The sequence below is a fragment of the Malaclemys terrapin genome, chromosome 5 (assembly GCF_027887155.1).
Source record: "Malaclemys terrapin pileata isolate rMalTer1 chromosome 5, rMalTer1.hap1, whole genome shotgun sequence".
NCBI classification, from domain to species: domain Eukaryota; kingdom Metazoa; phylum Chordata; order Testudines; family Emydidae; genus Malaclemys; species Malaclemys terrapin.
The window spans coordinates 19,821,584-19,834,892 of record NC_071509.1 but is presented as its reverse complement, the minus strand read 5'-3'; the positions used below and the strand labels follow the sequence as shown (position 1 = coordinate 19,834,892).

General features: G+C 38.4%; 1 protein-coding gene across 5 annotated transcripts in view; it reads left to right on the top strand.

The window, feature by feature from the left end:
• ZFYVE28 (zinc finger FYVE-type containing 28) overlaps positions 1–13,309 on the top strand; it is a 294,752-nt gene that overhangs the window by 164,876 nt on the left and 116,567 nt on the right. For all 5 annotated transcript variants that reach the window (XR_008445193.1, XM_054030704.1, XM_054030703.1 and 2 more), the window contains exon 2: positions 12,727–12,867. Coding sequence is in view for 4 of the 5 variants with exons in the window: in XM_054030704.1 (XP_053886679.1) it covers positions 12,727–12,867 (141 nt within the window). In the remaining variant the exon portion in view is untranslated. The remainder of the gene's footprint in view (positions 1–12,726; positions 12,868–13,309) is intronic.

The window sequence follows — 13,309 nt, the reverse complement described above, 5'->3', positions numbered from 1 at the left end:
GTGCTCTCCCCCAACTCCAAAATTGGTCCAGCCATTTCCTGCTCCTTCCTGCTCCATATAGGTAAAATTTCCTCCTTTTTCTAGCTCTGGTAGCAGTTGCGGGGGAGCCCTCTCCTTGCACAGCTGGAGTGCTTTCCCCAGCAGCTTTTGCATGCTCTAAAGCTGACTGCTAGTCCCGTCTCTGTGAGACAGGAAGCCTTATTATCCTGTTTCCTGCTGTTCACAATCTTGCTCTCATTCTTGGGCCCTGGGATTGGAGTTTCTCTCTGTTCTTCCAGATTATCTCTTTGAGAATTCCAGGTTTTAAAGGCCAGAGCCTGTAATAGGTATGTTGGGCTGCGCATATACCCAGAGGATCAGTGCCCTGTTACAGGACAGGAATGGGGTAAGGGAAGACATCATGGTTGTTCAGTAGACATTGGGGACTGGTAGGGGGATGGGCAGAGGAATCTTTTAAAGTCTGGTTTTGGAGCTCTTTCATTTGATAATAAGGTATGCTTCCATCAGATTATATATTATCGCTCTTTTATTTTGACTTTTTTGTAGGTATTGAATAAATCTATAGTTCATTAGCTTCTTTTAGTTTCCATTGCAGCATCTGTAGATACTTTTATTTAAATCAGTGTTCCTGGCCCAGTGCATGTAGTTCCAATTTGCATATAGTTGATTGTTTTGTTTTGTTTAAAATATTTTGTCTGTTTGAAAACTTCTATCTGATATAAAGTAATTGGGGAAAATCCTGGAGTCACTGAAGTCAATGCTGTTAACTCTAACAGAGCCTGGCTTTCACCCATTATCTCATGTTTTGCATCGGTCATGGTCAGCAGAATAGGTTTGCAGGCTTTATTTTATTGACTTGTTTAGATTATTAATGGCCAACCCAGGGTAAAATGTTGCAGTATATCAAATGATGTTTCTAGTGTCGCCGGTGGTTGGCTACCCAACTTCTCTGTCCCTCATAGCTCTTGATTTTATGTACCTCCATTTCCAACTACAAATGGTAAACCCAAGATAAGGAACACAACCAATACTACCACAGCTTGCACTTTATTGTGCACTTCTAATGAAAATAGGCTTGAACCCAGATCATGTTACTAAGGGCCATTAGGATGACTTTATTGACCTTCACAAAAACAGTGGACCTGACATCTGCAGAGTCCTAGTTTGGAGTATGAATGTAATCATCACTTTTCAAATTTGCTGAGATCAACAGCACTAGAAAGCCAGCAAAACAGCATTCTTTATTGTAAGCACTATTGTGTCCAAAATTGAAACTCTTCTCAAACTTTCCCTCTTTCTTAAATACAGAAAAGAAGAAGATTAGAACGTTGACAAAGTTGCTTTTGCTTCCTAGATTTTAAAATGTTACATAAGTTAAAAGAAAAATATATTACTACTTGTCTATGCCACTTGTGTTATAAGAAATCTTTATTGTTGCTTGGTTTATAATAGAATTATAAATAGAAAAGATCTTTTAGGTATTTTGACCTATCCACCTACCAGTGCAGGATTGTTGCCTATTGATGTATTGAATTTGGTGTTTGAATTTTGCAATGCCGTTTTAAGGAACTTGCCAAGTATACGTATAAGGCAGAGGTAGCACATATTCACCTGAGTTTAAAAAACAGAAAAGTATGAGGAACGGGCCCAGTTGAACAAGTAATTTGTTCTCTTCTGGGGAAAAAAACAACTTTGAAGTCTTGGAACTATTCAATGTACAAGACAAGCTTCCCTAAGAATTTGTAACTGGCATAACAAGCTTCTAACAGATAAGCTTGTAGCACTGTAAGGACCTTACTTTTCATAGGGGCAATTGGATAAATTGTTTTTGTTGAAAAGTATTTGGCTTTAGACATAGAGCTGCTTTTGTCACAGACCAGGCATGTCATACATATCTTCATTTTCATTACCAGGTGTTAAAGTTAGATTTCATACCAGTTTTCATTTAAATACCTTATTAAAATTCATTTGAGGAGTAGCTAGTGCATAATGTCTATTACAGCTATGTAGTTTATAAGAATGCTATATTGTAGCTGCCTTTTAAATCTGAACTGCATAGATTAATGTTTTTAAAACACTTAGAGCTCAGTTCTGCCTTTGACAGTGTGTACAAAAGCTGATTTTCCAAAATATTAGGCCATTTGTTCTGAATACTGGAGGGCAGGATAAAGTCCTTAAACTATAGTGTGGCGTCCCAGGCGGAGCGGATAAAGCACACGACCAATATGGTTGCAAGCTGAATCCAATTCTGTTTATTACAAGCTTTCTTTTATAGTTTTTCTCAACATTACATAACACAATTAGGCTATAACAACACATCTACGGATTGGACAAGAAGGAGAATCATGTGTTTATCACATGTATAGCCCCACACCGATTGGTTCAACTGTTCCTTACATAAGGCCATGATTTGTTTACCTCATCTTATATAATACTAGACCACCAGGGGGCCTTACATAAGGCCATGATCATCTTATATAATCCTAGACCACCAGGGGGTCTTACATAAGGCCATGATCATCTTATATAATCCTAGACCACCAGGGGGTCTTACATAAGGCCATGATCATCTTATATAATCCTAGACCACCAGGGGGGCCTTACATAAGGCCATGATTTATTACCTTGCAAGTGTCCCATCGTGACCCTTACCTCCTCATGGAACTTTTCATTAGGTTGGTGTAGGGATGATACATCCCCACACTATAGCCTTTCCAAATTTTGATCTGCATTAATGTGCCTTCTTTTGTGAATTCCCCCTTCTGACTCCTGTATTGTATAGTAATTTTTTGTATTCATGCAACTTTGCTAGCAGCCACTATGTTCATTTTAAGGAATGGGAAGTTTGAGGTGTTTTTTTGTTTGTTTGTTTGTTTTTTTTCTTTTTGCTGCTTGGGGCGGCAAAACCGCTAGAGCCGGCCCTGGTTCTACCACTTCTTCCACAGGAACTAGCAGAGGAAGACACTCATGGGCTGTGTCTACAAGTCCTTTTCTCTTAAAGAATTCTTCTTGGCTTCAAGTGGTACGTCTCCACCAGTGGAAGCAGTAGTAGGAGTGCTAGTATAGACAGATTTCCAGGTGGCAGCTGGCATTTTAAACACCATATCCAACCTTGCTCAGAAAAGATCTATGTGATATGACACTTAAAACACCCAGAGCCACCCACACTTTGTCTATGCTAGTGTTCCCACCATTACTAACACTGGTGGAGCAGAACCAATGGTAGCAACAGGTGGCGGGTCTAGGTAAAAAATGCATAGTGTAGATGTTTGTCAAAGTACCACTTTAAATGCATGTTTTATAGTGCCTGGAGGCTTGCACCATTCCCTCTGGTGGTCAAAACAGGAATTCAGATCTACCATCAGCTGAACTCATAAAACAATACCTTTGGAACACATTGTAGAGAAAAACATTTAATTGGCTTATGTAGACTGCTGGATTTCTTAAATGTATAGCAAAGGGATAAATGCTCAGGAAAATACAAATGAGCAACTGATGTCTTGAGCCTTTAAATACTGGCTCAGTAGATCATTTCTGGTCAGATTTTAGGATTATCTGTTGTTCTGCAGCCTTCAGCAAAACAGAAATGATTAATATTGTCCTTCTCAGGATGACTGACAGACAGCAGCTCCATATAATTCTATCAACACCCAGGATTCAGACCCCACTATGGATTCCTTGTTCTGGTCTTTTCTGTGGCTCATTCATGATATTTCCATTTTCCTTTGCTTTTATTCCAGTGAGAAGACAAAGAAAGAAAACAATTTAAAAATGACATTTTCTGCAGAAAAATCTGAGCATTGTTGATTTAACTGTCTCTTGCCAAGGCAGAACAGAGACTTTGGGGAAAGGTTATCAAGGGAAGCAGATCCTGGTTGGTATTGAAATTATTTACCTTTCACTGGAGGCTGCTGCCAGTCACATTGATAACACATTCATGTCTACACTGGGTAAATGAAGATGTAGACATCAAAGTAAGATAAATTAAGTACTTTATGCATTGCAGAGAATGGTGGAAATGAGACTTCTAAAACTGAGGTGGCTGTGACAACCTGGATATAACACACTTAACTGCTAATTTATATGCAGACTCCAGTTAAAAATTTGGAAATATTTAAGAGATTATGTTTTTGATTATGAATTTGATTTGCAATGCCCTTAGATGATGCTTTTCTTTCTATTTTGAGTTTCTTCACAGTGAAGCACACTGTATGAGGTCCATCTAAATAGCTGCAATAAAATGTCTTCAGTGCCTTACTTAGCTAATTAGGCTTTTTATTTGTGGCTTGATTCTCATAAATAAACAGCTTTAGTTATAAAGAAGATTACATTCTCCTGTGGTGGTAGTGGGGGAGGAAGAATGCATATGAACTTTCTGTTCCAAAGCAAAGTAAAAATAAATGTTTACCTAGAATAGTTTTCTTAAGTTTTATATTAAGGATAATTTCATAATTTACCTGATACGATATGCTTTCACTCATCATTACATACCCAAAAACTTAAGCACCAGGAAGAACCTGCCTTTGTAATTCAGTGATCAAATCTCTCGTTATTTAATAGATTTAAAGGCTTCCTGCAGTTTTGCTTTTTAGCCTCTTGCTTTACAAAGAGGAAAATCTCCAACAGGGAGAGTCCCTATTTCTGGAAGTGCTATTTTCAAAGAAGTCTTAAAACTGAATTTCAGAAATTCTGAGTGGATAAGCAGTAACTCTGATATCTGGTTAACTGTCACCCTGATTTTTAGTTCCCAGCTTCAGTGCTGTAGCTATTCGCTTCTGTCTTATGCTTAGAGGGACCATGCCATGAAAGCCAAAGCAGGTGACTAAATATTGTCCTTTCGAAGAAACACCTCAATATTTTACAAATAAAGGTCAATTGTTTACAAGATGTGACAATAGGATCTTTTTAGCTTATAGCATGTAACATCTGGTCTTACTGGTCTATAATGACAGGTTTCAGAGTAGCAGCCGTGTTAGTCTGTATCCGCAAAAAGAACATTTATTATGCTCTAATAAATTTGTTAGTCTCTAAGGTGCCACAAGTACTCCTGTTCTTTTTGCTGGTCTATAATGTGACTCCTAATGAGTTTCAACCATACAACTTTAAAATGAACAATTCTTCATCTCACAATTCCCCTTGAGAGAAAGCCACAAAGAAAAAGATCTTAAAATATAACCCAACTCAAAACTGTAACTCAGATCAAAAATGTATTGTAAGTTAAATCAAACTAATCAAATCCTAGTCAACGAACACTGACTGAACCTATTTGGTAAACACTAACTGTAGCCATGAGAAGACGAGAGTCTGTCTTCCACTGAACTGGTCAGTGGCAACCAGTCTTTATCGTTGGCTTAGTGAGAATAAAAGATGAAGGTGATGTTTAATAAAAATATACAATGGATGGTCTTTTATAGAGTGAAAAGTAAAAGCGGTCAGGAGCGTGCAAATTAAATGTCTGATCTATTACAAAGCAGACATGCATGAGAAGAGCTGTAATATAGTTAATTTAAATACTGTAACAGCTAAAAGGCAAAATAATGTAATATATTCTCCAGGTAATAGCTTCCAATTTACTGCATATTTTGGGTGAAATATGTATGGCATAGGGCAAAGTATTTGTTTAAGTGTATGTAGCCAACTAGAGTGAGTTTGTTTGTATTAGTGACCTTTCATGTATCCAACCTGTGCAGTGAATAGGGATCCTGCAAAATAATGGTATGTGGTCATGTTAATAAATACTCTATCCTAAATATAAAATCACTCCTGATAAAATCTGCTGATGACACAAGGGTTGGAAGAGTGGTAAATGATGATGAGGGTAGGGCAATCAGAGCAATCTGGATTGCTTGGTGAACTGGGCCCATTAAAGCAACATATATGTTAATGAGCCAAATGCAAAGTTATGCACCTAGGAGCAAAGAATACAGACAATACCTACAGAAAGGGGACCTGTATCCAGGAAAGAATCTAGGGGTCATAATGGACAAACACCTGAACATGAGCTTCCTGTGTGATGCTATAGCAAAAGGGCTATCCTGGGATGTATAAACAGGAGAGTAGTAAGTAGGAGTAGGGAGGTAGGTGCATTGGTGAGACTGGCAGTGGAGTATTATGCTTAGTTCTGATGTCAACATTTTAAAAACGATGTTGAAAAACTGAAGTGAGTGCAGCAAAGAGCTACAAAAATTATATGGGGGGGGGAGAAAAAGGTTTGAGATATCAAAGTGCTTGGTTTCTTTGACTCCTCAGGTGAAGGATAACTTTGAGGTTCTTGCCCCCTCTTTTTATAGTCAAGTAAACCTTTGAAATGTATTATTTGAAAAGTAAGCTCAGACACAGTTTCTTTCTCCTGCTGGGGTGTAGACGCTAGGCTGTCTTCTCCCCCACTTGTTAGCTGATATCTTTGTTTACCTTATATGTACATGTACCTTCATTGTCTGCCCGATGATCAGGCTGGTCAGACAAGCAAATACACATTCCTTTATCTATCACAAGCAATGCATAAGACCAGTCTGCCCAAAACATTTTAAGAACCTAATTCTAGCGTATATTTGTAACACCCCGTACATATGCCATGCAGTGATTTTCAGGACCAGCTGTTTACCAGTTTGTATATACCTAACATATCACCTTTTAGATACTTATTGCCCCAAGTCACTATTGTCATAATCTGTATGTCAGGCCTGACAAGAGTTGCTGACATAGACTAGCAAACCACCTCTCCCCAACATTGATGCAGTAGGTTTAGCCACTGGCTACTCCAGATATCCATTTACAGTCCCCCTGAACTACAGACTCCCAATTATGCTCGTTTTCCCCCAGAGGTAAACCAGGGTTCTGCTCCTCCCTTTGCAGTTTGTGCTCACCGAATGCTTTAGCGTCACACAGGCATCAGCTGCTTTTTGGAAAGAATTCAGAGGCTTATCCCAAAAACCTTGTCCAATCTCTTCAGGACATATGCGCAGGAACTGTTCCTATGTGAAAAGGTCAAACAACTGGTCATAATTCTCTGCCCCTTTCCCGGACCCATTTTCTCATCCAATCACACAATGTATACACACATTCCCTATGACTCATCTTGTCATTAATTCTGACATCTCTAAATTTCACTCTATACACTTGAGGAGTAATTTGAAAATTTTGCAGTACAACCTTTTTAAACTCATATTTCAAAGCCTGTTCAATTGGCATTTCATTAAATATATGTAATGCTTTACCCAGGAGCTTAGTAAACAAAATTGGGACTTTCTTGTCCTCTGGAACTTTATGTACTTTGCAGAGTCCTTCAAAAGTGGTAAGGAATTAGTCTGTTTTTCTGTATGCAGAACACAGCTTATCCAAGCTTGGTGTTCCTTGGGGGGAGAGAGTAACCGTGGGCTATGGAACCTGTCCATCCCTTTTCTCCATTCTTAGATTATATAGCTCCCCTACCCCTGCTAAGGTTTCCTTTTCTTTCAGCTCCATGGATTATTGATGAGGAACTGCTTCTGCTTCCAGAGCCCGCTTGTGTGCTGCTTTTGCCCGTTCGGTTCACTTCCCATTGTTGGTATTCACACGCTCTCGTTGTTTGGTTTCCCATTTCTGGTGTGCTCATCGTCCTTGCTCAGCCTCTCATTTTAGGCTTTTTGCTCCTTTTCTAAACTAGCCAGCTCTAACTTTGCTGATGTTTCACTGTCACTCATTTTAAATGTCCTCTGTTCTGTTTCCACACCTGAAATAAACAAACAGAAAATAATAAAACTGTAACCTTTCTGTGATTCTTCCCAGACTTTTCACTTGGGTGGGAATCACTTAAAACTATTTTACTAGTGCTTGAATTGTAAACCTCAGTCAAATAGCAAGCTGTGTGTCAATCCTGTTCAGCTATGCCAATGGGATGCTTTGGGGTTCACCTAGGCCAGTAAGGGGTTCAGTCACCACCTGCTTTTTAACTCTTGGTGCTAGGATGCTGTACTGCTGTTGCTCAGAGCCCTGACGCCAACCAGCATACAAACATGCTGGCCACACCCTGGCTTCCACTGCCCAGTTACTCTTTGCTGGGGAACCTCAACAACAGTTCCAGCCCGGAGTTCTTCCCCCCAAAAGTCTTTCTCTGCAGTACTTTGATTGAAGCGGAGGATTTGTCAGCCCCAGTTAAGTTAATAAACTGCTACGAACTTAGTCTCTCTGTAAAGGAGCAGAAAACTTGATAAGGTTTTGTGGGTGACACAGTAAGAGGGGCAGAGCTTTGCAGAGAGGCATTTTTGGGGAGAAGTTAGGACTGGGAGGGTTTGGGTGTCACCCTGCAAGGTGTAACCAGGCGTGTGGAAGGCTATTGTGCTGAGCATGCTGTTGCTGTCAGTGCTCTGAACCAAGGCGGCACAACACAGAGGCACCCACGGTACAGGGCAAGTGATGATAAAACCCCATCCTGGTCTGGGCTGAACCCCAGAGTGTCGCAGCACATGCATAAGGGAGCAGAGCAAAGGTTATACATGGAACCTTTAAACTGGCGCTTCCTGATGTGAATGCTTTCTGCCTCTGTTCTTTCCAAGATCTGATTGAATGAGTCATCCATACGAACCTTCCAAGATTATTCTATATGTAGAGTCAAAAATTCCTGTCCTTTGTGAAGGTGTTCAAACTTTAGAAAACAAACACATCAAACACATTGGGCAGGGACTAAACATGATGGAGAATTTTAGAAAGGTGAACATTTGGCAAACAATTTTAAAAAGTCCTATGGATTATTCCAGTTGTATAATACTTGCCCTTACCCACTCAACACAGATTTTTTTTAAGGATAATCTGGTTTGATTTTGGATAGCACGTTGACATATCACGGTAATGTAACTGTTGTATTTGAAAGAAATTTGATCTTGCCTCATGTATTTGAATATCCCAAACATTTCAAAATTACACATTTTGCTTCCTTTGGAATGGTTCTTAAAAAGACATGGTCAGATTTTTAATTTTTGGCTTTTACCCTCCTTTGGTCTGCATAATATTTTGTTAAAAGTTTGAAATAAGATTGCTTTTCATACCTTTTGTCCTTTTTCCCCTCCGGCAAACAAGTATCCATTACATATCCTACATATAAGCATATGCTTGGACCCCCACACTGCTCACATGTGCAGATGTTTGCAAACTGTTCGGTATTTGAGAAGGATGAATACCTAAGCTTCATGTTAAGTGAGTGCAGTTTTGACTTGCACAGTGCTCCTTGTGCAGGGATTTCTCCATGTTTATGAGCTTACAAGATCAGAGTCTTAGTAACTTCTTTCAGGATAGTATGGGGAATTGACTTACCACTTTTCTTCTTTACTGAGCTATGTAAGTATAATTTTCTTCTCAGCTTCAGAATTGCAGTTTTATAAATAAATACATATTTAAGATTAAAAGGCTATTCCTCTTTCAACCTGATACTCTTCACACTCCTCTATACAGGGCCATCCATCTTGTTAGTGCTATATAAGTAACAAGGATGATGATATAAGTATCATAAGGTTATGAATTCTGAACATCTTTTTTAAAATTGAAAGAAATAACTTCTTTAAAGTTTGGGGCTTAAGAAATGTGTCACTCATTTAAGTCTTGTTAATCTTCTTGGTATGTATCAAGTTGTTCTAAGTCTCCTTTGATTCAAAATGTAGTCTGAAAGAATAAACTCCATTTTAATACTGTCCAAAATCAATGATTTTACCAAAATCATTTAACAATGGGTCTCATATTAAATATTACCTCTGGCATGCAAATGCTTCTAAACCAGATTTCTCATTTGGCATCAAAAGGGTTGATTTTAAACATTTGCAATACTATTTCATACCAATCCAGGAAAAAGTAATAAGTAAATTCAGACTGAATCATTTGAACCATATTTTGCATAGTTTGAAAAAGAAAATTAGCACTGAGACTTTGATACTATCTTTCTCTTTACTGCTGCTAATCAAGTGTAAATTGAATTCAGAAAGTTGTGGTTATTCACTTCACATGACCCCTGCTGGGAGATTTAGAGTTTCGTGCAGCTTCATCTTGCTACAGACCACATATGATTGACATAATTAATCAAAGATTATACCACTAATCGGCAACAGAACACAACACAGCAGAGAGAACTCAATTAAAGCTTCTTATCCTCCAATTTGAAAGATCAGTCATGTGAGAGCTCAAAACTCAGCTTCCTATTTTTGCTTAAGACCATAATTATTTAACTTCTATATTTGCTTCTGCAGGGTAGTTTAGCTAAATTTATTTAAAATTCATGCCTTTCTTGCTGTATCGGGATTTAACACTTTGATTCCTGCATCTAATTATTTTCAAAGAAATATCAAAATCTGTTTAAAACTAATATTCAATAGGTTGAAATAATTTAGAAAGCAGTAAGCTATAGGACACACGCGTGTCTCACTAAAACTTTGCCTCTGGGACTTAACTACCAGTCCTTATAGGACTGAAAAAGGAAAACTGTGGTGATCTTAGAAACTAAGGGTCAAATTCATCCTTACAAAGCAATCAGGCTTTGTGCTGGGAATGGTGTGGCATTTCAGCTTCTTTTCTACCCTGGGTTTGGGAGCAGCTGCCCATCCATGGAGTTTTGGGACCACGGAATCTGCCCTTCAGTACCTGGCATTTGTTACTAAAACTGCCAGCAAGAGGGTGAGCAATAATTCTTACAGAATGCACCCAGAATTTTACCAGAAAGACAGGTCCCTGGCCTGTGGAGTTTACAGTCAGAGTAGATGGGATATGGCAGAGAGAAGTAGTGGGTAGAGAGAGGAAAGTGTAACAAAAATAAGGATGAATTTGCTTTGGAGGTTCTGCTTGTCCTTTTTTGCAGGGAGGCAGTACTGTGGGGTGAACGAGAGAGAAGGGAACAGTAACAAAGAGATTGTGGGGATGGAAGAGAGGAACAGGGAGATAGATGGAAGATTGAAGGAATGGAAAGGGTGAGAGCATGAAGGAGAAAACAATGGAGAGGAGCTTGTTGTGGAGGTTGGCAATAGGAGTGGTTTGGTAGCTGGAGATAGGTGGAAGAAAGATTTGATCAGGCAGCCAGCTGGCAACAGTAGAGCATCCAGAGTTTTAGTGGCAAAAGTCTGATGGTTTGAGGAGCCTGGTGTGGGTTACAGGTCTGTGGGTGGTGGTGGAATGTGGACCTCAAGGTGCTGGAGTTCTGTTGTTGAGATCTGGGCTGCAGTTTGGAAACTTATTGAGCAAATATAGAGATTTTTAGCAAAACAAGTTGTAGCAGGCAGCAGCTTAATTAGACATATTTTCCCCTCTGACCGAACTCATTGTGCTTTAAGTTTAAATTCTATATCTCTTAATTATTTCCCTAAGCTTCATTCTCCTCCCTAATACAAGCATAGGGAAAACTACTGTAAAAGCCTGTAAATGTTTGACAGCTTATACTTGGTTACCGTACTTCAGTAGTAGGTGACAACAAAGGGACTAAAAGGAGGAGAATAAATCCAGAAATGCTCTAAATTGGTAATGTTTCTAGGTATTTTTCTATTTATCTCACAGTAACTGTGTGACTTTCTGCTGAAAAGGGGAAAAAAAAATTTCTCCAAATGTTTAAGGTACAGTATGTTCTTGTTCAGCTCCCTTACAAAAGGGTGCATTGACTTGTTACAAGCTTCACATTGTTTGAACTCTTACTTTAAAAGGCTTTTCAGCTCATAATGATACAAGAGACCGCTTTAAACTCATTAAGCTTATGCACAAATGAGTTGCTTAAGGACATGGGTCAGTGGGCCAGTTACCAGGATAGCTTTTTGTTATTGCCCCTTTAGATTAGTGATTGAGAAGCATTAAGACAAATAATATTGACTAAAGTGATTTTAGCATAGTTTACAGAGCTAAAGTCACTACATCTTAACTTGGTAGGCCATCGATGAGTGCAATAAACAACTACAGTAGTGTTACTTGTTTGTCTTATCAAATATAGTGGATGCATGTTGATCTTTGCTAAAGGATATTTATGTTAAATAATTCTTGTGGGTTATATAGCTGTAAACATTTTTGTATGTTGTGCTGTGAGGACTTCCGCATTTTGGGTTTTTTTTTTTTTTTTACAGGATGTGCATTTTGCTAATATTAAAATTGGGAAATTAATAAGGTCTTTTAAAAAGGATAATAATAAAATGCTCATAGCGGTGTGTGCATGTGTGACCCCAGCACAGTTATAGCATAGGAAATGTGGGCTGTAGACTCATGGAAACATTGAAGAGGGGAAAGTCAGAAGAGTCAGTTGCATAATTCTTTATTAGAAGGTTAGGATTTCCTCACTAACTTCTGTCCTTTTTGTCTTGGAAAACAATTTTGGCTTGTTTTGACTACAGCTGAAATGTGTCATATTTTGATTTGGTTTAACAAACAAAATTTGTGATTCAGCTGTTTACTATGCCAAAATAACTATGTGCCAGTATCACTGAGCATGCCAATACTACTCTGGAGATCTACTTGTTGTAATAAGTCTCTTTGTCCTGCAATAATAGTTTTTTTTTTAATTATTTGTGCTGGAGGGTCAAAATTTAAAAACTACCCATAATTATATATCTAACAAGGAAACCAACCCTCCCCCCCCCCCCCCATCAGACTCTGACAGCTTTTGGTCAGGTTCTGGTCTAAAACAGTTCATAAACTAGTTTCCCTTTAAATGTAAATAATTAACCAAAGGGTCTTTCCTGTAAAGACAAATAAGGGATAGATAAGTGTAATATTGTATGTATCTCTTCATTGCAGAGGACTGACCCGCAGCTCCTTGCCCAGTTCTACTATGCAGATGAAGAACTAAATCAAGTAGCAGCTGAACTGGACTGTTTGGATGGAAGAAAAGACCCACAAAGATGCACATTGCTAGTCAACCAATTCCGCTCTTGTCAGGTAACCAGAATGGCACTTTCTCAGATATGTTTTATCTTGTTTTGTTTATACGGATTTATTACCTAGGTTTATTGCCTAGTTTTCGGAATTATAACTAAATCCTTAAGAAACATGCCTTTGATAAATGGAATTCCTACTTAAACTAAGTTGTTTTACATTTGCTCTCAAAGAATTGTGCATAAACAAAATCTACAAACAGCTGCTCATGAATTAAAGATTTGTAAATATGTATACAATAAAGTTTAGATACTTTTTGCATATGAAATATTGTATACCATGGTCAGAGTTTACCAGTGGTTACCAAAATTTGGAATCTGAGATATTGCAGGATTTCAGACACTACCATATAGTAACTTATTTTCTAAATGTTGAAGTTTTTAATGGTATTCACGGTTTAAAATTACTTAAACTTCAAATTACATGACAGGAGTAGCTTCCCATC